Raw genomic sequence first — 26,232 nt, 5'->3', positions numbered from 1 at the left:
AGGAGAAAGGTTGGACCAGATGTGGTCCCTTCCAGCCTGACCCATCCCGTGATACTGGGATTCCGTGAGGCAAGAAGGGCAGGCGGTCCGCGGAGGCGGCCGGGGGGCGGACACCGGACACCGGCCGCCGGCCTGGCCCCGCAGGTCCCGCAGCGCGGCCCCGAGCACCGAGCGCCGTGTCTCAGCCGAGCAGCGCCGGGGAAGAACTGCAGCCCCCAGAAAGCGGCGCGGCGGCCGGTGACGTGAGGGAGGCGGGGCGGAAGTGTGTGTTCCCCGGGCTGGGCGGCCGCCCGGGCCCCGTTCCGGCTGTCCCGGCTTCGGCCTCGGCGGTGCGGGGCAGGGGGCAGGAGGAGGGAGAAGATGGCGGCGGACCTGGAGTCAGAGGTGCAGGCCATTGACAAGAGCCTGCTGGAGTGCTCCGCCGAGGAGATCGCCGTGGTGAGGCGGCGGGCCGGGCGCTGGGAGGGAGCGGGGGCTCGGAGGCCGCGGGAGGCACCGGCCTGGGGAGCCGTTCGCGGGGCCGGGGCGAGGCCGCTCCGCGGGGTGAGCGAGCTCTTCGGGAGGGGCTGACCCTGCCGGGGCTGGCTCTGAGGGCACCCCCGGCCGGCAGCGATGTCCCACTGTGGCCTCAGCTCGCTGTTGTCGCCAGCGTCGCTGTTGCAGCAGCCGAAATCCATGGCAGCGATCAGCCAGCTTTTCCTGTTGTGCCGGCTGGCGCAGGTGGCTGGCTCCCTGGAAGCTGCCTGGACGTGGCCATCCCCTGCCGGGGGCGGCCGGGCATCTCGCCCCTTCCTTCACTGCTTCCTGGAGTTACGTTCCTCCGCCTCTGCTGCCCTTTCGCCTCTCTCTACCGGCAATCACGCCTCGACCTGAGGAGATTCCCCCCGCATTAGTTTTGGTGGATGTCTGACCCCAAAACGCCTTACAGTGTTGAAATGCCGTTACAGGATTCTTCCCTCCTGCCCGCTATTAAAGATGCGGTTCTGGAAAAGCTTGCAGTAGTTGATTTTAGGATTATTAGAATGGGGTGTTTTTAGAGGAAGTATTAGTAAAATCAGTGTAATATTTGAATAAATCTACTTCTGTTTATATACTTTTCCTGCTCTTACAAAGAATATTTGAAAGAGGAATGGAGACTCGAGGGTAAAATCTTCGGAGGAAGTTTAATTTCTGGCATAAATGTTTGTCCATTTAGACACTCGGGTATTTGAGGAGTTGGATGTATATATTAAAGTATTTAGACTGCTCATGTGCATATCTGTAGGATAAAATCTTGAAGAGCTGTCTGTGCCTCAGTGGGAATTACATTGCCTGCTTTCCAAATGAAAATAAAAGACTGTTACAATTCAGATTATCCTCAGATTATGCTTGTGTATCTTCAAAGCAGACAAAGATATGATTAGATGGGCAAATGTGTACAGTTAGCTGTATCCTACCTAGTTTACCTCCAGGATTAGTCTTCCTTCTTCTCCACAGCAAACCAATTAATTCTATCAAACATTTATAAAGTAGTCCAAATTGAGCCCAAATTATCTCGTCTGTGTGAATAGCAGATGGTTTTTTTGGGTCACACTGTAGGTAAGCTCAAGGCAATCATGCACCCAGGGGAATACATTTAGAAATTTGCTGTAGGTAGAAGTGCCAACTTAAATGTAGTCAATTCCTTCTCATTTTTATTATCTGTCATCACCTACACAAGCTCCAATTCTGAAATCTATAATTCAAATCTAGTATGGTTTTTCTTGCTCCTCTGCTGATAGCATTACTTTTCTGATAGCCTAATATTAACAAAACAAATACCATCCCAAAGCAATAGTTGCAGCACTTAAGGCTTCAGTTTCTCATGTCAACAACTTAATGATAATTCCAAAGAACAAAAATCCAAAAAAAAGTTCTCTGTAACATAACATGAATCTACATTGCAAGTTTTTTTTTTTGTTTTTTTTTTTTGGTAGCTAAAACCCCCATAAATTGTACCTTTTGGGTTTTGAAACAAAGAAGTGAGTTGTTTTATGGCTTATTAGTATTCTGCATTTTGTTTTCCTGGTATCTCTTACTTAGCTGGGAATTTAATAGAAACCCTGATGAACCATTAGGTATTTACTTATGTAAGATGTGGTTTGATCAATGCTTTGCACGTTGTTTTTTTTTTCCCAGGGCAGTTAAAGTTGCAGGAGAGTGTGAGGAGGGAGGAAGTGGAGTACACTTCCCTTTTTAATAAAAACCTCTCTTGGGAGAGCAGAATATTAGCTTTTCTTGCGTGTGATTTCAGGTTAGAAGATAGACAAATACTAATTTAAACCTTGCCTAAATGCAGAATGCTTTTATGAAAGAACAGATTCCAGGGTTTTGAGTAGTTTTTCTGGAGTTCAGTGCTCCCCAGGTAGCAATTTAGAAAGGCAGTGCAACATATGTATACCTGTGTATATATTTCTATTAACAGTATTGCTTGCACAACAGACCTGTGAGTTGCCTTCCTGGCAGCTCTTAGAGTCACATCTGTTTCCTTGTCCTAGTAGCCTGGATTTCCTTCTGATATTGTTTCATCCAGGACCTGATTTTCAAAACTGTATGCACAGTTATGTGTATAAAACTGGCTCCACAAACAAGATTTAGGTTTGGTGGTGTTCATCATTGCCACACCTAACTTTCAGACAACTACTCCCAGAATTTTTGGGATGGGGAAGCCATTTACTCGAGGAACAAGAATTTTCTCTGCCTAGGTATTTGTCTGAGCTTGTAGTGTAGCTAGTATGCACTGTGTGTTTTCTAGCTAGAAATTACTAATATACTGCTGAATTAAAAGACTGAAGTTAAAGATATTTTGCTGAAAAAATCCTGCAGTTTCATAACTAGTAGATGCTATAGAAAATAATGTAAAAACAAGCTTATTAAATGGAAATAATGGAAAATATCAAGTCACTACCACTGTGATTGGGTCAGTTCCTGGCAGTAGTAGCTATTTGACAAAGCTGATGAAAGGAGAGGAAAAATGAATAAAATATAAAGGTAAAAAATAAAATTCTTGTTGAAAACTTTACTTTTTAATCTTTTTTTCTGTGACATTCTCTGAATCCTGGTGGGAATGGTGAGTTTATCTGTAAACTTTTACATTCTTGGCTATGGCTTTTTGGCAACCTTTCCCCATGGACTTCCTTGGGAAAAAACTGGGCTTTGACCATCAAAGCTAGATGAATATAGAAAGATTTAGCAGATCAATCATGACTCTAAGAAATCAAACTTAGGAAAAGAGAAGTGAAGAAAGCACCCCGACAAATTAGGTTTATTTAAAGTACCAAGTTCTACTTTAGAGAAACGTATCTAGTAAATGAAACTACTTCAATATATTAAAAAAAAAAAGCAAAAATGCAGCCAGTCTGCACAGATGCTCAGCTGACTCTGAATGTCTATATCCAGAGGAACTTACTACAACTGTGTTATCTCAAACATAAGTTCTTTAGATTAAGTTATAAATAATTCAGAGTAAATCAAGCTCTAACATTTGATCGCCAAACCCATTTATTTTGGCATAATTAATTCTGTGTTTTCATGTACAGTTTTAGGTTGATTCTGAACTCTTTTTTTCAGAGTTGCCAGGGGGTATCTGGTTGTCACATTTACAATGAGAAATGTCATGCTGAGGCTGTTTATGTAACACAGGATTTAATCAGTGGACACTTGCAGTATCTGGTTGCTCCCATTTGTTCATTATAAAAAACTTGCAGTCTTAACTTTAGAAAGGTTTAAACCTTTCTAAATTTGTTACCCACAAGGCAGAGTTAAAACAAATGTTGTCCTAGAGTATTTTTTTATTCTGTGTGTATATACTGGGGAAGGAAAAAAACTAGGAGACACTGTGAGTTTTAAGTGTCTTAGGGCAGTTCAGTAGTTTGATGCCTTTTAAAAATTGCCAACATTATTTTTTTGCAATTGATTAAGAGAATTGTAAATTGACCTTGGCTGGGTGCCAGGTACCCGCCAAAGTTGCTCTCTCACTACCCTCCTCAGCTGGAGAGGGAAGAAAATACAACAAAAGGCTTGTAGTGTAGATAAGAGTGGGAGAGATCACTCAGCAATTACTGTCATGGGCAAAACAGACTCGACTAGGGGAAATTTTTTTTTTTTTTTATCATCAATCAAATCAGAGTAGGGTAATGAGAGACAAAACCAAATCTTAAAATCACCTTCCCTCCATCCTTCTCTTCTTCCCTGTCTCAAGTTCACTTGTGTTTTCCCTGCCTCCTCCCTTGAGCAGCACAGATGGATACAGTATGGGGGATGTGGTCAGTTCCTGCACTCCTTCCTCCTCAGGGGGAGGATTCCTCACCTCCTTCCTCTCTTCCAGCGAGGGGTCCCTCCCATGGGAGACAGTCCTCCATGAAGTTATGTCAGTCCTTCCATGGGCTACAGTTCTTTGTGAACTGCTCCAGCCTGGGTCTCTCACAGGGAGTGCGGTCGTTCAGAAACAGGCTGCTCCAGTGTGGGTGCCCCATGGTGTCCTGCCAGCAAGCCTGCTCCAGCATGGGCTCCTCTCTCATATCTTCACAGCTCCTGCCAGAAGCCAGCTCCAACGTTGGCTTCCTACTGTGGAGTCACAGTCTCTTTGGGCATCCAGCTGCTCTAGCATGTCATCCCTGTTGGATCTCTGTTCCCCACAGGACCTCTGTGGGCTGCAGGGGGATATCTGCTCTGGTGTCTGGAGCACTTCCTGCCCCTCCTTCTGCGCTGATTTTGGGGTCTGCAGAGATGTTATTCTCCTGTATTCTTACTCACATCTTGCAGCTGCTATTCCTCTCTTTTTGTGCCCTTAAATATGCTATTCCCCATTAAATCTGTTATCCCAGAAGGGCTACTGTTGTCTCTGACTGGCTCAACCTTGGCCAGCTGTGGGTCCATCTTGGAGCCATCTGGTGTTGGTTCTTGGACATGGAGAAGCTTCTGACAGCTTTAATAGAAGCTACCCTGTAGTCCCCTTGCTACCAAAACCTTGCCTCACAAACCCAGTGCAAGAATTTGTGGATCTAACATCACACTTGAAATAGTAATTCAGATGAGTTATTTTGGTTGCAGGAGAAACCAAAACTCCCTCATTTTCAGGTGATTTGTTGAAATTAAATGAGGAAGGGACTGTTACCTAATGCTGTGTTTGCTTTTCTCCATGTACTTTTTGTCTCTGTTCCTTGCCAACTCCAGGCTCATGCTGATCCTCTGTGTCCCAAGCTGGCGGCATCTGTCTGTACTCCAGAGAAATGTGACCAGTGTAGTCTAGGCCATATCCTAAAAATCACTGTCAATATTTTACTGGTTATTCATCCTGGAGGAAAATTTTAGTGAATTTTTCTCTTAATTCTCTGTATGTCAAAAGGATAAACTGAGCAGGGAAACAAATTACTCGTTTCCTGACATCTGTCTTTTGTGATCATTTAGATTTAACACTTAGAAGGAAGCATGGCTTTCTAGTTTTGCAATGCTATTTTAGATACTTCATATAGAAATAAAATGACCTAAATGGCTAGAACTATGTTTGGTGTGTTTATTAATGAAGAATTTGTGTTCTCATTTCTTCTTATATAAAAGAAATGGCTGCAAACAAACGACCTTCAGAAAGAAGTGTACCAGCATCTGGCCTATTATGTACCAAAAATTTACTGCAGGGGCCCCAACCCTGCCCCTCAGAGAGAAGACATGCTGGCACAACACGTTTTGCTGGGACCAATGGAATGGTATCTTTGTGGTGAAGATCCTGCATTTGGTTTTCCAAAGCTTGAGCAAGCAAACAGACCTTCCCACCTCTGTGGCCGTGTCTTTAAAGTGGGAGAGCCTACGTATTCTTGCAGGTAGTTCAACTTAACATTGTGAAGTATTTATGATTTATGAAGTCATGGAACATTTTGCAATAAGAATATACTGTCCTAATGAAAAGTTAATACCCAAAATGTATTTTTAAGGTAACCTTGCAGTCTTCCATGACAGGTGGGATCAGGGGGAAATTAACACACTACAGATGTATAAATGGAGAAATATTAATTAGTGTAGTGTAGAATGTTTTCTTTACAAAAGAAATGAAAGATTAAGAAAGTATTTGGGGTGACCTTTCAGGGTGATTTGGGGGTATTAATCAGAAGTAAGTGGGAAAGTGTATGTGTGTGTATTTTGGGTGTTTAATATTGGCTGTTAGTGTTCATCCTGTATTTTAGACCTATTTCCATGACCTTCTAAACTGATCTATCAGATGCTTAAAACAACTGTGTCAGCTTCTAGCTCCTTCCCTACCTCTATCTCTAAAGTACAAATACTTTTACTTGAAGGAGAACAGGAAGTTCCTAACCAATTACAAGTATTTAAAAGAATCTTCAGTTTTAGGCCATTGTATTACTACCTGTAGGTTCATTTTCATCTTCTATTTTCTGGACTGTTTGTAATTTAAAAGTTTTGTTTGTGTCACAAATTCCTCTCATTTTTTGTGGTTTCTACCACTCACTGGGACACTTGAACACTTGGTGAGGTGACATGGGGACAGAATGTCTCTCTAATTTCAAGGGTTTACTTGTCTGGGTTTCCATCCCCTTCATTTGCAAGGAAAGAATGGTAGTGGAAGAATTTTTCTTTCTAGTGCTCTCCTCTTACAGAAACGCACCTTACTGGCCTTTGGGTTTGGAAATGGTTTGAGACCTCTTTACAATGAGAGGGATAAGACTAAACCGGTGGCTACTTCAGATACATATTGAGTTGTCAGTCTTGAAAAAGCAAGTGTGTTTAGAAGAAAATTGCAGGATTTCCAGCATTTTCATTGCTCAATATGAACAGTATTTGATTATTAACATGCTGAGGATGGAGTCCCTCTCTATTTTTTGTTGATCAGGAAACATTTGATTCCTGTTGTGTGTTAATTTTCTTTAACTTATGGCTGGTAATGAAGAATAATCAGAGTTTAATTTAAGCTTTAATTATTTTCCAAGTCCACATTAAAAGCAGTGGATTTTCTGTGTAGTTGTGCAGCTTACAGGTCTGCTTCTGCTTTAGGTATAGGCACAGTTACTTGTCTGAGAAATTACTTGACAAATGGTACTGAGTTTGTAAGTACACTGCCACAAGTGCACTTGAGAATGAAGAATGAACATTCAGTATTGTAGAACTGATCTACCAAGTCCTGCAGGCACATTGTTGCATGAAGTGGTGGTTTATTTGTTTTTTTTAAATCTAAAAAAAATAATGCCATGGACATAAACTATTCTAAAACAAAAAGCCTTTGTGTAATTTTGCTTTGACATTTTTACCATTTATGGCTCTTCTGGAGAAAACGTGTATAGTACGTCATGCATAGTAAGTTATGGTTGCCTGATGATCTTTCCATCATTTATTTTGAGAATTTTTGATAATGAGACTTCATGTGATCTCTAGTGTTTTCTTTTAAACAAAATAAGTTGTTTCTCTAAATTCTAGTTTTAATAATAATCATAAGACAGACATTCTCTTGCTATTTATTTTTACATTGTAAAACCCAGCTGCCTTAATTTTGTGGTGCCTTGAAGTCAGTTGCATTACAGTGTTTTTCAGGGAGACAGTTAAATATAATGCATAATTATCTCGTTTGTTTTAGCCCTTTGTACCAGAAATATTCCTTCTGTCTAATATAGGAGACAAGACATTATGGTCTCTGATCTCCTGGTTGAGAAAATTGTGTTCTTGCAGCTCATCAGTGAGCTTGTAGGGCTGAACTTAGCACGCAACAGACTAAATCAAACCTCTGCTTCCATCTTTCTTCCCAGTTTTCAGTGAAAAATGTCCTCCCTGATTGCTGGAGATCATTAATGCTGGTACTCTGTACTTGAGAGAACTTACTTGGGTTATATAATTCATCTGTTTACTTGCCTGTATACTTGTTTCACCTCTTGAAGGCAATATCTGTATTATGCAACTAGACATACTACCCACACAATATTTTAAAGGCTCTTATGTGTGAGAACAGGGTTTTTTTCTATTTCATTTGTTTCCCCTCTTTAAAGCCATCCCTTTCCTCTTTCAGAGTCATATATACATTAGTTAGATGATATTTGAAAATTATCTGTTGTAAAATGTGTAATTAAAGGCAAAAGCAAATGTTTAATGCTTTTTTTTTCTTTCTTTCTGTTGTTGCTGTTCTCAGAGACTGCGCAGTTGACCCGACTTGTGTGTTGTGCATGGAATGCTTTCTTGGAAGCATTCACAGAGAGCACCGATACAGGGTTAGTGATCCTGCAGGATAATGACATAGTTATTATTGATTTTGTGTGTGTGTGAAACAGTTTCAAGTTTAAGAATGTATACAGTATTTCCAAATACTGATAAATACAAAGTTCAGAATGTTTGCAATAATCTTAGGTGAACTTGAGTGTTTTGATCTGAGTGTAACTTCTGGAAGTTAACACTTTAAAATATTGAGCAATTGAATTTTATGTAAGTTAAGCTTACAAATGTATGTTATTTTTAACACATTACCTTTAGTGAATTTTACATTGGGTTTTGAATTGTTTTGACTTCCGTGTTTGACTGTTTTAAAAAGCTATTGAAAAACCTTTATTAAGAAGCCTCTTCTATGTAAAGCTTAAACATAAAGTTAAAATAGAAAATGAAAACTCTAAATGGTGTTTATTTTAGTAATGTAATGTTATTAGTAGTACAGATTATTTTACAAAACCCTGCAAACAAAGCCAAGAAGACCTTGGTGTGTTTTTAAAGTAAAAAGTTACATGAAAACTACCAGTGCAGCCTTTCTGTAAATCTGTTCTTTACAATACTGCACTGCTGCTAATGTAAATCTATTCACTGCATAGTTAAAACGAGCACTAGGATTCAGGAAAAAACCTCCAAGCACAACAACTTTTATCAAGAAAGCCAGCCAAATCTGCTGATAACAGCTTACTTCTTGTACATTTTGAGCCTATTGAATTAACAAGTCTAAGTAACATCCAAAAGTGTGAGCAAATGTTCTTTCAAATGTCCATCTAGTTTTATTGATACTGTAAGATGTGCCTGTATGTATAGACTACATCAAGTATACCAAAACTAGGTAAAAGAAGAATTCTTCTATGCATCAGCTAATAGGTGTGATTCAAAAAAGAAGTAGTATTATGCTTATTAACTTGAGGTGGTCTTTAAAATAAATTTTCTTAAAACAGTGTAAATATAGCCTTAAAATTTTCCAGTGCTTTTTTTCTGTGCTTACATAGGTAAAAAATTTAAGTCTGTCAATTCCTTTTGTCGTAAAGCACATCTTTTACTCGCTTATAATAGTGCCATGTGAAATGATTTAGCTTTGTTCAGGTTAAAACTGTGAGAATTTGGCATAGTACAGATGCCATGGCAAGTAATAGATTCAGAAAATCTGAAAACTTCTGGCCGGCCAGAATGGAAGTGTTTGAAGGTATTTTGTTGTTCAGGGTTTTTTCTTTTGATGTAGGCACACTGATGTGGTAGACAAGCTCTCAGTTGTCATAAAAGTAGACATGATTCCACTGCTATTTTAGCAGGGTACTGTCTAAAGCTATGAGGTGTTGTTATCATGCTTCTGTAGTACAGCTGTGACTACTCATTTCTTAATGTGCATATATGATACATATGCATACTCGCATGAACTGTTTTGGTTTTAAATAATTTCAGATGACAACATCAGGTGGAGGAGGTTTCTGTGACTGTGGTGATACAGAAGCTTGGAAGGAAGGTCCTTACTGTCAGAAGCATGAACTTAACACTTCAGAAACTGCAGAAGAAGAGGTAATTACAATGGAGGCATCATGTTTCAAAACATTAACTGTGTATATGTGTATGTATATGTATAAATTGTTCACATGAGGTTATTTTTAATCTTGTATGCCCTGCATGAGAGGTTGTAGGGACTGTAATAGGAAAATTTGAACCACAGTGTTACACAAAAGTTAATGTCTTAAGAAGTACCTGAAAATGTTTTCTACTTAAAGGCTTCTCTTTGTATGTTCTTTGTCACCTCTGCAGCTTTAGTTCTGTTTCTTTGTTTTTCTGTATATTCTGAGAGGTCAAGGGATTCTGCCACATGCAAAAAATAAAAATTTTCACATAATCATTTGCACCAAGAAGCCAAATTGAGCTGTCTGTGCAACAAATATTTTGATTCTTACCAACGGGAAGTGTGCAGATTTTTAAAATTCAAAATACCTTGCTCTCCTTGCTCTCACAGAAAAGTCATAATGGAGATGTAAGGCAGAGGCCTCTAAAAGAGCTTGTTTGGTATGGAGAAGGTAAATAAAGAACACATCTTCACAACAGATTGATAGCATAACAACTTGGACATATTAAATGCAAAAACGCATGCCACATCTTACAGGAGGAACTCAAGCTGTTGGACTAACCACTGCAAAACACTGTTGTTAAAAGTTTATACATGTTTGAAAGGAAATTTAACATGGATTGGAGGGAAAAATTACCAATGGCCATTTAAAATTGTAGGTACCATCTTTGGTATGGGAAATGTTAGTGTCTTAAGTTACTGGACACCAGAGAAGCATTCTGTCTTCTGCTTATAGTCTTATCTGTTATTACATCTCAGGAGTGAATGTGGCTAATTTGGCTTCTGGCCTAGCCACTCATATCTGTTCTTATATAGTATATAGTGTGTATATATAGATATAGATAAATAGATAGATATAGATAGATATAGATATACCTAGATATAGATATATATAGTATATAATACTGTGAGATTTTTTAAAAGGGAAAATCTAAGGCAAGCATTGGTAGTAATTTTGCTGATCTGATGGTTTAAGTGAAGCAACTGTAATTGTATTTTCAGTGACAGTGGTCTTTCTAAAATCTGTTCTCGCTCTCTAGCCCTAAGACTCTAGCATGGCTGCTGGACTCACCACTTGGTCTACGTGCCAGGTCACATTAATTAGCAGCCTTAGGAAACTCCTGTTACGAAATCTTGGGTGGACTGCTGCTTCTTTGCCCAAAGATACTCAAACAGTGAGTGTGACTGACAGAAAAATCAAGGTTCTGGGCAGCTTTGTGTTTCTTCCCCATAAACCATGGAGATTGAAATCTTTTATGCAGTGTTGTTTGAGGTAGATTAAGGATGGTTTTTTGAGCATTATTGGAGCTTGTTTTCTGCCTTTCCCAGGTATGTGCCTTTGTTGAAAGTTCTGGGAATAGAGGGAGAGCGGCTCCTTACGGTTTGCCTTTGCTTTTGGTGGCTGATATTTCTTCGTAACCTGGATAAATTTTAAATGAACAGAAAAAAAAAAAGGAGAAATGGCAGTTGTTACCACTCTTGTAAAGCTTCCAAATATTCCCAAAGAATCTTGGCGTGTAGGGGATAAACTTTTATTAGTACAGGTGAATTGCTGACTGTCAAGCAATTCTTGTCAAAAACTTGTCAAGCAATTCATCTGCTTTAGATGATGCAGACGTAAGTTGAGAGAAGATTATTGTGGCCATTTTTATACAACCTAAGCTGTAGTGAAGCATAGAATTTAGTATTAGGTAATCCTAAACCAGAAATTGGGCCACTGTTATTTTAATTGTCTAACAATTACACATACATCAAAGTATCAAATGATGAATCGGGTCAATGACCCAGTGTATAGTGTATGCCCAGGTGACCTGCAGGTTATGCAACATTGCCTTTCCAGGTTTGTAGAAGAGCAACTAGTTGTTCTCAAACTTTTGATACAGTAAAAGACAACTTTCTTAAGAGAAGAGGTTTATAATGTTTTCTATTCACCATCCTTAAAATGGACTGGAGAGAAATGGCAGTGGTACCTGCACTATCTTAGAGTTGCCAGTGGTTCTCCTTTGCTGCTCCAAAAAGTAGTCCATTCGACTTAGCAGACTGAGGCAGCTCTCCTCTTCCCCTCCACATTTCCATTCCCTCACCTGCAGCAGCCACCATTCTGCTCTGGCACAGAGAGCTGGAGAAGTTTGTAAGGGCTGCTGCAGTTGTCAGATGGAGAACAGAAAATAGGCACAAATGGTTGCACGGTCCATGGACAAAAAGGAGCAGCTCTCTGTGAGCAAGACTGAGACGTGGACAGAGCATTATGAAATGTATTTACATTTCAGCAGTTAATTATTTATATACCACAGCATATAAAGGGATGTGCATCATAAATCATGATGCCAGTGTGCTGCATGTTGTATAAGCCTGGATAGATAAGACTTATACCTTTTAATGCATGCTGCATATAAAACAGAACATGAGATGCACGGTCGTTTGTATTCTGCAGTTTACTAATATTGATAAATGGAACAAAAGATACAGGGATTTGAAATTATGGTTTTGGAGGCATAGCAGAAGAAGCAAATTTTAATATAGCTGAGGTTGAAATTCTTCCAAAGAACTATCTTAAAAGGTGTGCAGGAGTGAGAACAAGGAGAGTGAGAATGGAAGAATGTGTCAAAATGTAAATGGGTGATCGGAGGCGAGTTTACATTCAGGTACTGAATGTTAGATTAGAGCTTTGGTGACTGTCAGTGTAGAACTGGAAGAAAACAGGATGATTATTGACTGTTCTTTTCAACTGAAAAGTCGTTTAAAGAAAGACATCATTAAAGATTCTTACATCATCTTTGATAAGGAGAGGTGCAAATTGGACAGTTTTGAATGTCATTTAACTCCTTGTTTGCTATTTATATTTACTTTCCAGGATCCTCTTGTGCACTTACCAGAAGATATGGTAGCAAGAGCTTATAATATTTTTGCCATTACATTTAAATATGCAGTAGATATATTAACATGGGAAAAGGAAAATGAATTGCCTGGACTAGAAATGATGTAAGTATAATCTTTGTCTTCTGCCTTTTAAAGGCTTATAGATATTTGCAGTTTAAAATGCAAGTTCTGATTTAAGAATCTTTTCTGCCTCTCCTAAAATTGTCAGAAATATTTTGTATACAATAACTGTAGTAGATTTGTATTTTTCATATTTTTTCCTTTGCTCTTGCTTTTACTTTTGACGTGGCTTTGAATGACATAAATTTAATCCTTGCTTTGAAGTGAGAAGAGTGACACTTACTACTGCATGCTGTTTAATGATGAAGTCCATACCTATGAACAAGTTATTTATACTCTTCAGAAGGCTGTCAACTGCACACAGAAGGAAGCCATTGGTTTTGCAACAACAGTAGATAGAGATGTAAGTGAATGAATTGTTAGAACTTTTAATTATCTTGACCTAATGTTTGTTTTATGACTATACTTACTTTAGTCTGTTTTCCCAAAGCATGTGGTTAATGTGAGTCTGTGAGTCCTGTGTGTCATACCACATAAAATGCCTTAATACTAAATACTAAATGTCTCAGTGCATAAATGCTATTTGGCTAGTCCAAACCAGACCTGATACTGAATATGTTTCAATGTAAATGTATTCTAGCAGGTCTTTTAAGTGCAATTACCAAGGTGTTTCTCACTCCTCTGTCAAGGACAGGTAGCAGCTTTGGCCCTTCCCTTACTGAACCACGGAGATGATATTGAAAGAGCCCCTAAATATGTTCCAAACATAGGAAATGCTTCTCAGAGTAACACCAGTTAAGTGTGAGGGATAAAATCCATAAGTGACTGCTTTTGTTCTGGTGCTTGTGGAACTATTCATGGTTTGTGGTTTCTTTTTTTAATTTAATTTAATTTTCTTTTTCATAATTGTCAGATTATAGTGGCAGGAAGAGGTAAAAGCATTTAACACAGTTTTCAGGAGGAACAGTGAGTTCAGAATTACTCTATACTGAATATAATTGTAACTAGTATTTCAGTTTCAGAAGCACTCTGTCAGCTGTGTTGTGTGGCTCGTGTGCATTTTTTTAAAGAAAGTGATGCTTCATTGGGTAACTGCACCTTGTTATTTTTGCAATGAACCTGTAAGCAGTTGACATGAAAAATGAGTGTATTTTTTACTTGGCTTAATGGCTTGTGCCTTTTTTTGGGGAGTGGTGTGGGGAGGAATCTTTTCCAAAATGGTGATAAGAATGTCATTTTGGGTGGTTAAAGTACTTCAAGGAGGTCAGTGGAGCAAGAAATACAACCGCTTCATCTTACTAAACACTGAACTAGATTTTGGTTTTGTGTTATCACTGCTTTATTTTTTGTGAAGATTCACATCTGATCCCTGAATATGAGCTCACCTGAGCATGTGCTGTGTATTGTGGGATACACTCAGATTTTTCCCTACTGTTGATCCCTTCTACTTCTAAATACATACATGAATCTATATATACATGAGCATGTATGTGAAAGAAATGAGAATGTTATGCCTGAAGCAGTGATTTGGCATCAGATCTAAAATGCCAGTGAGTTTTCCTGTCTGCAGTACACTGTAAATTCAATCAACTATCTATTTTTATGTATGGATTGACAGTGGAGAACGACTGAAAACCTTCCTTTTGGAATAAAACAAGTGCTTCAATTGTATATTTAAAAGACCAATTTACTTTAATATCTGCTTTTTATAAGGCACTGAAATATCTAAAATATCTTCAAGTTATATCAGAACTAATGAATAATATCTTTGTACTAATGTTTTCAGTATTTTAATAAGTGTAGTTCTTTTCATTGTTCATCTTAAGAACAATGTTAAACATAGAAAATTTAATGTAACAGGTAACTGAATATATGATACAATTTTATCTTCTTTTAAAAGGTACAGGGTGCATTTGGAAAATCCAAGTATCTAACTATATACAGTAATTTAAAAAGTGAGAATAGCATGAAAGGTAGAGTAGTTAGCATGCATCTGAAGCTTTTGCTGTGTTTTTTATGCTAATGTAAAACACAGAATTAGGACTTCTTGTTTAGGAGCTGGTGGTAATGTTACATCTTTCTGAATTTGCAGGGCCGTAGGTCTGTTCGATATGGAGATTTCCAATACTGTGATCAAGCAAAATCAGTAATAGTGGTAAGTGATGGCAGTAAGGGATGTTACTTACCTAACTGCCGCATCTTAAGCAAAAGGAGGCTTTGCTACCCAATTTGTGATACTGTTATCATAATGACTCATTATATTTTAATGATACAAAGTGTTGGAGATACTATTTACAATACAGAAGAGCTATCAAAATACTGGTTTATGGGGTTTTTATTGTTGGTGATCTTTCGTTGGGCTTTTTTTCCTACTATGGCCTACCTGACACCAAAAATAATTCTCTAAAAAGAAGTTTGTAGACAATTTTTTCCTTCATAAAACAGATGTGACCAGGAATTTTGAACGTATCTTTTAGAATTGCATGCTAGTCCAGATCACTGGAGTTAAATTATTGTAGTTTTTCTCCTATAGTGTTAAGTTGCTTATGTCCTTCACAGCAACAGTTACGGAAATTATTACTGATTGAATCCAAGCGTGAAACTGCAAATACTTTCATTTTGCATCTATGCATTTATATATTTATATATATTAATATCTATATATTGCAAGATTCTTCCATGTAAAAACGTGAGAATAGTATTCTCTTTTAATATTTTATTAAGTGCTGCAGTGAAGTACTTAATCACATGAAATAGTTTATGTATGATACTGCAACCATTGAAAAACAAATGCTGCAACTAGACTTACTGTTCTTTACCTATTTAAGGTATTTTTAAAGCATTAGCATATTTTTAAAAATAGTGTTGTGCAATATTTTCAACTTGCTGCCCATGCAGGCAAAGAACAAATGCCTTTTATGTGTAGCATCTAACTATTACGCTTTCTAACACATAGATGACGGTAAATTCTTTATTGTTTTAACTCTGTATATTTAATTTGTTTTTTTGAAAATAGTCTGTGGACAGTCAGTTTCCATGATGGACTGCTGTGTGACTTGCCTGTCATGCTGGGAGGGACAAACATGCATGGCTGTCTTGGGTTGAATGTGTGATTGCTTATCAGTAAAATGCAGCAGATCAGTGTGAGCATTGATAACAGGCCAGGAGTGGAAAATGGATTGACCTAAATATGCTGATATTGTATAATAAGGTCCTTCAAATATTAATAGGATAAACAAAGTTCAGAGATTTTTGGGTTTGCTATGTAGGTGTTAGTAATTAGAATATGTATTAATATTATAAATTATAAAAATTAATTGTAGGAATGCCGTATTTCTGTATAGAAGTATATGCCAGTCCTCACATAAATATGCATTGCCTCCTTTTTCCTTTTCTTTTTAAGAGAAATACCAGTCGTCAGACAAAGCCATTGAAAGTGCAAGTTATGCATTCATCTATTGTTGCCCATCAAAGCTTTGGTCTGAAGCTTCTAACTTGGCTTGGCAGTGTTATTGGATATTCAGGTGAGCAAAATTAGCCTTTTTGAGATAATTTAGAGAATATTTGTGAGAGGAGCTGATTTTACTGAAGCAATTTTGTCTACTTACTTCACATATGTAATGTATAAGGCAAAGCTATTAATAACTTGTCAGACTTCATTCTGTTTTCTCTTACTGGAGTGCTGTTCTGAATTCTAACTTCCATGTGAAAGTGCTACCAGTCTTATGTAGTCTTTTCTGTTTAGCTGTTTAGTTGAACAGAAGCTGAGACTTGCTGTCAAATGCAGTATGCTAAAAAGCTATTTTTTCAGTCCCTACTTCTTTTTAAGTGAATGCAGTAAGCTGAAAATAACCTGTCTGATTAGATAAAACAAAATTATTCAGAAGTAATTTGATGAATGATGACGAAAGTGATTGCTTCAGATTTTTTGCTAAGTAGAACAGAGAAAACGCAAGGAATTGTGGAGGGTTTTGGTAAGTATAACAGCTTACAAAGTCTTAATCAGATTTTTTTAAAGAGTCTTCTTCAAAGGAATCAAGATGCACAGTGTCAGATTTTATGGGAGTGCTCAGTTTTTGTTTTGACTCGGTTCCCCCTTTGTCCTGGTAAATCATAAGATTGTGAAGATGTAGGATATGAGGGGGAATAAAAGGAAAAGTGACAAACTGCTGATATGGAGAAATGTAGATACAGACCCCCTTGCAGTTTGTTTTTTTTTTTTAATCTGGAAGTGTTAGCAAGAAGTATTAGCAAAGCATGCTTGGCTGTCATATTGCACATATATTTTGCATAGATGCAACATTTCTTCAGAGACTGTTTTATTAGACTGATATTTGGACAACCAGACAAGATGTCATGCAGAGTCTTTATAACATGTTCATGTTTTTGAAATATAAGTGGTTTATGTTAAAGTTTTAAAGATAAGTAAATCAAACTTTTGAGCAAAATTTATGGTAGCAGTTCAACTATTTTCCGGTGTTGCTGATAAACAGTAGGTATTAATAGAAAGGAGTTATGAAAGTAGTTTCTTTCTGTGAGAAATTTCCCTTTCAGTGAAACATGTAGGCAGGCGCTGTCTTTCTCATTATAAGCCCACTCTTGTGCCATGTCATTTGTGCCTGGTGCCACAGTCATTAATTTTCAGCACTAAATGACAGTTGCAAAAAAGTAACTTAAATATGTCAATAGCATCTCAAGTTACAGAAGAAAGCACTGAATTTTGTTTGGGTTGTGTGTGTAGTGTTTCTAAAGACTTCATCTTGTTTAATGCCATGATTCAGAAGGGCAAAAGGCACTTTTGACTGTAAACAGCACACATACATTTTGTCTTTGACCAGTGTGCTCATTTGCTTGAACTGCCTTCCATGTCTTGGGATGAAGTCTTGTACTCTGAGTCTGGTTCTGTGAAATGCACTTCTGAAAGACTTGATTTCCTTTAGCTTTTTAACACACGCCAAGAAAATGAAATTCTGCTCAGCGTTTTAAATGTGTTTGTCTGTTACCAGTCATCTGTAACATGGAGTGATAGAGTTGCGCTGCTTGGGTGATTGTACTGAAATGTCTCTGAACAAAGGCTGAGTGATAGGTGGAGGGGTCTTCTGCAGTGGCAGAGTTAGGTTGGATGATTGCTATCAAAGAAATGACAAATTCTTGTCACTAAGAAAGAAAAAGCCTTGTTTTGGAACTTCATCAGAAGTTTGACCACTACATCCTTCCTATGTCACTTCAGCAAATGTCACTTCAGGAATAAGTGTCTGTTTGACAATTGCTGACCAATGCAGTAGTTTCCATTAATTTGTTGTCCTTCATAATAGTAGTTGGAATTGATCTCTGCAAGCCAAAAGGAATAACCCCAAAATACTGTGTGAATTCTCAGAGTGTATGTTACTGCACCATGTAGCACATGGCACAAGGCACTAAGCCGCTGCCCACTCTGCCTAAGGAGCTGAGATGCCAAGCAGGGTGTGAACGTAAGGGCTCTGTAAGTCCCATAGTTCTCAGGAAATATGCATAACCTGCAGTGCAAAGCCAGGTTGAACATTCTTAATAGGACCATGTCTGGGCTGTGCTCTGTGTCAGATGCAAGCATATAATAACTTATGTGTTCATATAATTACAATTATTACTTCTTTCCATTAGAAAAAATATGCAGAGAAGCCTTGAAATGGTAGCAACTCCTAAGTGAAAACAAAAAGCCCCTACATGAATATATGAGTAATTTCATATATGAATTATATTTTCCTTTTCATAGGAGCCTTATCAGGAAAACTAAAACCTAGAAAATTAGTCTGCTGTGTAACTGTTTGTTATTTTAGTAAGCCATCAAATAAATATTTGATAACTTTATATCAAATCATTGCATTTGGCAATTTTCACTATGTTTCTATGTTCCATAAGGCAGGCCATGAAACTTGCAAGGTATGAAATATTTGTGTTTGTATCAGCAAAATATGAGTGCTGTTACTCAGTTGTCATGGAAAAGAGGGCAGTGTGAGGGTTTTTGTGTTGTATGAAAATTTCAGGATGTCAAAATAACACGTTTGAGTCTGAGCTGTAGCTAACTTGTGCCATTTCTCTTCATTAAGATGGCCTTCGCCGAATATTGTGTCAGGTTGGTTTGCAAGAAGGGCCAGATGGTGAAAATTCTTCTCTTGTAGATAAGCTGATGCTGTATGATTCTAAACTGTGGAAAGGTGAGTTTTCTCAGGTTGTGGAAACTGCTAAAGAATGCTATGCCTAAGTTTTACTGTATCTGCTAATGTTTGATCATTTTTACTGTGGTGAATTATGGATAGTTTTGCCTAATTTGTTACAATCTCTCCCTTCATGATACACTCTCAAGTATATTTAAGACAGGAAAATATATAGACCGTTGGGAGAGGGGGTTGGTTTTAGGTCTAATTTTTCAAAGTGGTCTGAAATTAAGGCTGACTTCAATACACAAATAACAGTGATAGTTAAGGGAAATTGATTAAACAGTAGAGAAATTGGGGGTTTGTATAGGATCTTTGCATCCATTTCATATCTACCAAAATGCCTATTTTTAAGGGATAAGGCAGAGTCTTTCTGCTTTGACTTGTGCTTGTGTTCATGAGGTATTCTTAAGCATTCTGAGAACATTCAGTGAAAACTACTCTTCTGTTGTTTTAGAGCTCTTAAAATTTTGAAAGGCTGCTTGATGTAATAGAATTAGCTAGAAAAGTTGTAATTTTGAGGAAAGGGAGGGAGTTAATTTCTATTCTCTCATTGATTCCGTGTCTGATTTGATATCCTGAAAGGGTGTGTAAGAACAGATGTAAGAAAGAGAAATAGAAAGGAGAGGTAGGGAATGATGCAGTATGTCTGCCTGGGGACCTTCTTGGAGTACCAATAAAATAAGTAAGAAATAAGGTGGAAAGTGGATGTAGCATGGAGAAAATGATAATTTTAGGTTTTGTTTGTCTTGAGAATGAAGTCCTGGCACTGCAAATTTTGTAATCTGAGAAGTACTGCTTTTGTGGAACATTACAACATTTTTAATACAGGTTTTGTTAGGATAATGTCTTTCATGAAAGCAATGAGTAACTTTTGCATTTCTATTTCAACATCAATATTTATCTACTTTTTCTTGTATTCCATAGTTCCTCTCCATTAAGGAAATAGTGTCATAGCTTTTGACTTAAAAGTGACCACCTACAGAAGAAATTATGCATGTGTGTATTTGTTTCCTAGCTGCATAGAGATGAATATAATTTGTATTGATAATACTGTCCAGGAGGCTGTCCCGACAGACTAGAAACTCAGAGATAGCTTAACTATTATTTTATGGAGATGTTCACAATTAGGAAAATTATTTGCAGTTCCCAAGACTTCTCATAATAGTGTTCTCTTCTTTTTCTATCTAAATCCTCTGTTTATCCTGAGGAGGAGCAGAGTTTGTTCTTGTTTTGCTGATTTCCCTTATATTTAATGATATACATTCCCATTCAACAGTGTTATCTTATACAGGAGTAATAAATAATGCCTCTTGAAGAATTTTGGTTTATTATTCTTCTTCATCCATTGCTACCACCCGACAGACTTAATCAAAGCAGCTTCTACTCTGAAATGCAGATTTACCTCATTCTGTGGAAGTTTACTTTTCTAAATGTTTCCATAATATGTTGATAGAAAATGGTGACATGCAATATCTCATTCATTTTTCTTGACAGGGGCCAGAAATGTGTATCACCAGTTATTCATGAGCAGTCTTCTTATGGATTTGAAATATAAGAAACTTTTTGCTATCCGCTTTGCAAGAGTAAGTATCTTTCTTACAAAGAGCCATTAAATGCTAAAACTGTCTAGTGAAGAGAGTCTAGTTAGCATACAGTGATTTAAATGAGCTGTTACTTGGTTTTTCTTTTTCCTTTTTATGGAAGTGAAAACTTGAAATGAAATGCTGGAAATCTTACTTTACTCTTCAGTATATTAGTTATAATGGCATCTCATCTCCTGGGAAGGAAATGGCCTTTCAGATGCCCCAGAACTAAAGCAGTTCAGATGTTTTTGTCTTCACCATCAGCTATGCAGGCTGTCACTTTTTAAGAGCTAATCGCTGCTCATTGTTGAGGTGTAAGCTGTTATAGCACTGCTCAGAAATAGTGCTGAAATTTGGTTACGCTGATTAGTATTTCTGCAGTAACTGGTATTTGAAATGCTTTAAATCAGCACTGCAAAGTTCTGCTCACTCTGCTGCAGACTCTTGAGTAGAAAATAAAATACTAGCCTTTATCGTGAAAATGAGAGTGAGTAGATCTCACATGTGAGCAGATTAAGTTGTCATATTCTTTGTACAAAATACCCATATAATAATCCATTAGAGCTAGTCTTCCCTTTTTCATGGCATTAAAGTTTCCCAGAGCAGACATTTAAGTTAAAAAATCAGGTCAGTGTGGATTAGAGGTGAATTTCCCCTTGTTGTTTAGAATTACCGGCAGTTGCAGAGAGATTATATGGAGGATGATCACGAACGGGCAGTATCGGTGGCTGCTCTGTCTGTCCAACTCTTCACTGTACCTACTCTGGTGAGTAGTGCCTGTCTTTCTTTTAAAAACTGATAGTTGGCACTCCTTGCCTTTTTTTGCCTCCTTCTTAATAGAACTATGAGCGATTGCAGAGTGATTTTATGAAAGATGACCACGACAGAGAGTTCTCAATTGCTGACCTCTCGATACAGATATTCACAGTGCCTTCTCTTGTAAGTACTGAAAGACCAAAAAAGGAAATCTTTGTTTGTTAAAAAGCCTCTCAAGGTTCATAAATCAAGGCTGCAGATTTCTTTAACATTACTGTGGAAATGCAGAACAGTCAGACTGTTTGCATACATTGCTATGGGTTTAGAAGTTAAAACATTCAACAGTGGGAAGTTTCAGTCTGGCTTCCCACAGTGGGCTGGGTGTTTCTGTTTTTTCTTTTTACACTTTTCTCTTACTTTTTTTTTAGAAAGGTACTTTCATACTTCATAGAGATACATACACATAACATTTAAACTCTTCATCATACTGAGCCACATTTTCTGTTTGTAGAAGTCTATATTATGGTTTGAATATCATGGTTTCAGAGCACCATTCTGGTGCAGTTTGTAAGTGATCCACTTTATGTTCATTTTCCAATCAAGACAAGTGCAAGCAAGAATTTTCTCATGATACTCTGTACTTCCTTTGGTACTTTGAGTCTCAAGACAGTGTCTTCTTTTAAATTACAAGTTAACTTTTGTTTCGGTGCTACAAGCACTGTGACTTCTCCCAGCTCACTAAATCTGCTGGTCTTTCACCAGCTTGTTTGGGAAACTTTTTTTTTGTGTTCTAGTCTCCTTTTAAGTCTGTCTTTGCTTGAATTATGAACTAGAAAAATTAAAATTTGGAGCTCTACTGGAATAAAAGTCTGATTTTCTTACCCAGAATTGTTAAAAAATTAATGCTTCTAAATCCTCCCAAATTTAATAAGCTTCATTGAGCTCTTACATTCAATAATCACAATACTGAGCAAACTTCTTCAGTTTCCTAGAGATGGATGTTATTCATGGGAATTCAACAGGAACTCAGGATTTTGTTCCCATGGTTCAGGACAATATTGTATTGCCTCTTCAAATTTTGATGCTTTCAGTAAGAATGTTGGCAATATTCAGACTTACAGTTAGACTTAACCAACTAATATTATTCAGATGGTTTTGGTATTTTTCCCTTTGGCCGATGGGGTGGTACAATATGTGTATCAATACATACTTCTTGAAAAAGTAATTTCAAACATTTCCCAGGGCAGAGTAATTGCAGTGCCCCTTTTATATGTGTTCTATTTTAAAAGCATGCAAAAAACCAAAGCAAATGCATTTTGACTCTAGTGCAGAATGATGGAATAAATTGACAACATGAAAGTGATTATGATAAGCTTCTATCATGTGAACTAAGTATTATTTTTAATATATTTATAGCCACTTATTCATAACTAAATGAGAAAGTTAAATAATTTAAACCACCACACCATCTTCTAGTAACATTTTCAAACTGATCTTAATGATTTAAGAGTTTGAGCTCTTAAGGATTACAGTTCTTTTGTTTAAGGGTGGATGGGCAGCTCTGTTGGTGATGATCTTTTGGGGGGAAAATGTTAATCATTAGATTCTTTTCCCCCACTGCAGTAGTATTTTAGAAACTATTTTGGATTGTCATTAGCAGCTGTAGAATCTGGAAGCTTTAGTCAAGAGCCACAGTGTCACTGTGGTAGATCAGAGTGACCAATCTTGTTGAGTCTAGTAGCCAGATCCAAGGACTGCAATGTTCATCCCATTTAACCTGGAGAAGCAACAGAGTGGGGGAATTGTGGAAGTGTTCATGAGTAGGAGCTGGCAGTAACTTAGTGCCTTCTCTGTTGTGAAGTTGGGTTAGGTTAGGCTGGGTGATGAAGACAATCTTTGACAAACTTTGCTGATTTGTTTCATACAACACATGAATATATGCAGTCGACCTTGAGGGAAATAAGAGGTTATTTCATGAAATTTCCATGTAGAAGTTGCATGTGAAGCTCCTTACTGGTTCAGAAGAGGCTCTGCTCACCAGCTCTTGTCAGTTTATAAACAGAAAACAGAAGAGCTGTCACTCCCCTCAAGGGCTCAAACTATCTGAGAGGAGGCAACACATACTTAAAGGGAGGTACAAGTTAATTATAAGACACATCATAACATCTTGTGCCATAATTATATAGGTTAACAGGAGCCTTACCACAGACAGACTAATGTACAGAAAGGATCTGAAAAAAGAAATCTGGCTTATGATAATTTTTTACTAGATTCCTTTTTTTTGTCTTCTGTGATCCTGTGAAAAGAGTGCTTTTCAATGTTCTGTTCTAATTATTAATGTAATTCTTTTGGATTAAAAAAATAATGTATTTTATAAACTTCATGGTGTAGTGTGAAAATCTTGTTAGCTGTGTCTGTTAATTACAGCAAATTTCAATGTACTTTGGCCTAGGCTCGAATGCTAATAACAGAAGAGAATCTCATGACCACTATCATCAAAACTTTCATGGACCACTTAAGGCACCGTGACATCCAAGGCAGGTTTCAGTTTGAACGTTACACTGCTCTGCAGGCTTTCAAATTCAGACGTGTCCAGAGCCTTATTTTGGATCTCAAGTAAGTATATTATGTGCTGATTTGAGAAGCTGAGGAGTTAAAAAAAAAAAACAAATCAAAAATGAGCACTTGCATCTTTCTAATCTCCCCAGGTACGTGTTGATAAGTAAGCCAGCAGAGTGGTCAGATGACTTGAGACGCAAGTTCCTGGAGGGTTTTGATGCCTTCTTAGAATTACTCAAATGTATGCAGGTATGTAAATCTGTGAATTAAAAATTTGGCAAAATTTAACCAGGAAGTTAGCAATAATAATGTCAAAAGAGAAGAAATTTGATCTACTCTTCATTTTATAACTTCAGTGCAGTATCACTTTTGGAGCCATTGTGTTTTCCTAAAACATAACATCTTGTCTCTTGTCTCACTTCTTAAAATTTTGTTGTAAAGGACAATAAAAAGGAAGAGCAGTTCAAAATGAGTTGTTTAATTTGGGGCATATTTTGGACTTTTAGAGGCAGACAAGACAATACAGTGAACAAAATCTGGTTCATCTTAAGTGTCAGCAGTTTCTCCTTGTGTTGAGGAATAAATTGTTCCTGACACACAAATAGACGTCTTCACTTGCGGTTTCATTCCCTTTCATTCCCCCTGAGTTCTTTTTACCTGTTGCAGCAACAATATGTTTATAAGGACAGCTAACCACTGTCTCACATCTCTGCTAATGCTGTCAGTGTATTTCAGTGATACATTGTTGAAATGTATAATTCTTTTTGTTGTAGGGTATGGATCCAATAACTCGTCAAGTAGGACAACACATTGAAATGGAACCAGAGTGGGAAGCAGCATTTACACTGCAGATGAAATTAACACTTGTTATTTCAATGATGCAGGACTGGTGTGCATTAGATGTACGTTCCTTCTGAATTGTTTTTCTGTGTGAAGAGGGATAAAACCCAAATATTAGTACATGTAAAAATTGACCTAAATGCAACTTCACCATGAGCCAAGGACATCTTCTATGGGCAAATGCAAATCTTTTCTGTATTTAAGCACAAGTGTGGTTTGTACTGACCAATTCATAAGACTGTAGATATGCCTTTTACAAATACTGCAGAGTTTTGTCACACATATGAAGATTGTGATTATCACAACACTATCAGGTTATAATTTTCAAAGAGGAGGGAATGGAGGAGTAAGCCCTGGATCTACCAAATACTTACTGATTATAAATCATGTTTCTGCTCCATAAGTGTTTCAAGTTTCAGGATTTCATAACTTGAGTGTGGTAAAATATGGCTGTGGAATAAGTGATCCTGGAATACCTGAACATTCAGGCTGGCTTTAATTTGTTACTGGTAGTTAATGTGCAGGTTTTACTAGCCTAGCATGATCATTGCTCAGCAAGTTACCATCATGTCAGTTACAAAAAACCCCAAACCCAATCAACATCCTAGCGGGTATTTTTCTAATCAGACATACCAGTACAAAAATTGCAGTTTGTGCCCTCCTTAATTCGGCTCTTTTGTTGGATTTCTTATCTTAATTTTGCAGGACTGTTGTTACAGGTAAAAATTTCAAGCCCTTCCTGGTCTTTTTTACGTTGTCTGTATTATTTTTCAGAGCTGTAGTTTTTCATAATCTTTGTAAATCTTTCTTTTAGGAAAAAGTACTGATTGAAGCTTACAAGAAATGCCTGACTGTGTTGATGCAGTGTCATAGTGGATTTACTGATGGAGAGCAGCCTATTGTCCTCAGTATGTGTGGACATTCAGTTGAGACCATCAGATACTGCGTTTCTCAGGAAAAAGTCAGCATTCATCTCCCAGTGTCTCGTTTACTTGCAGGTGTGAACAGTTGGAAAATATTTCAGAAAATGAAAAAATGTTCTGTAGATGTGATTTGTGTTTTTGTGTACATGAAGACGCACACAAGCATTGTTTAATGCCTGAATAAGATGAATTTTGCCCATTTTCTAGCTGTTTGGTAGCTTCTAGGCCAGATGTTCTCAAGCACCAGAGAACTTGTTATCATTCAGGCTGGGGGAGATTGTCTCATGCCTCTGGATTTGTATTATAGGCAGCTACTGCTGCTTTTGCCACTTGAGTGATTCAAAAGAACTACGACAAAATTTGGACTGTGGTTGACTGTTTTGGAGTATGTTTAGCTGCCAGATTGAATAGACTAATCAACATTGTGTTAGAGAACAGATTTATCAAACAGATGTGTCACCAGAAAACTGAGCTATGCCTTTCTCTTCATATTGTGCCTATCTTGTTCAGCAGTTGTGTTGAAAGAAGCTTTGTGAATTTTAGTTTACAGAATCAGAAGGAACGTGGTAGAAATAAATTCACAAATAACGAAGTGAAAAAATATAATTTTTAGGTAAAGTGCCATACAGCTC

At 37.6% G+C, this 26,232-nt stretch overlaps 1 protein-coding gene across 3 annotated transcripts in view; it reads left to right on the top strand.

Annotated features, from left to right (window-relative positions):
- Positions 1-269: 269 nt before the first annotated feature.
- UBR2 (ubiquitin protein ligase E3 component n-recognin 2) overlaps positions 270-26,232 on the top strand; it is a 55,028-nt gene continuing 29,065 nt past the window's right edge. The window contains exons 1-15 of one of the 3 annotated variants that reach the window (XM_058835202.1): positions 270-438; positions 5,578-5,837; positions 8,147-8,225; positions 9,640-9,753; positions 12,657-12,784; positions 13,007-13,145; positions 14,835-14,897; positions 16,146-16,266; positions 18,829-18,936; positions 20,434-20,522; positions 21,363-21,461; positions 23,731-23,894; positions 23,987-24,086; positions 24,611-24,739; positions 25,492-25,675. In XM_058835202.1, the coding sequence (XP_058691185.1) occupies positions 361-438; positions 5,578-5,837; positions 8,147-8,225; positions 9,640-9,753; positions 12,657-12,784; positions 13,007-13,145; positions 14,835-14,897; positions 16,146-16,266; positions 18,829-18,936; positions 20,434-20,522; positions 21,363-21,461; positions 23,731-23,894; positions 23,987-24,086; positions 24,611-24,739; positions 25,492-25,675 (1,855 nt within the window). In that variant the 5' untranslated portion in view covers positions 270-360. Of the gene's footprint in view, positions 439-5,577; positions 5,838-8,146; positions 8,226-9,639; positions 9,754-12,656; positions 12,785-13,006; positions 13,146-14,834; positions 14,898-16,145; positions 16,267-16,553; positions 16,717-18,828; positions 18,937-20,433; positions 20,523-21,189; positions 21,289-21,362; positions 21,462-23,730; positions 23,895-23,986; positions 24,087-24,610; positions 24,740-25,491; positions 25,676-26,232 lie in introns of those variants that run through there. The other 2 variants (XM_058835203.1, XM_058835204.1) reach the window with 2 other exon arrangements.

Source organism: Poecile atricapillus, chromosome 3, assembly GCF_030490865.1.
Source record: "Poecile atricapillus isolate bPoeAtr1 chromosome 3, bPoeAtr1.hap1, whole genome shotgun sequence".
Classification (NCBI taxonomy): domain Eukaryota; kingdom Metazoa; phylum Chordata; class Aves; order Passeriformes; family Paridae; genus Poecile; species Poecile atricapillus.
This window is presented reverse-complemented; position numbering and strand designations above follow the sequence as displayed.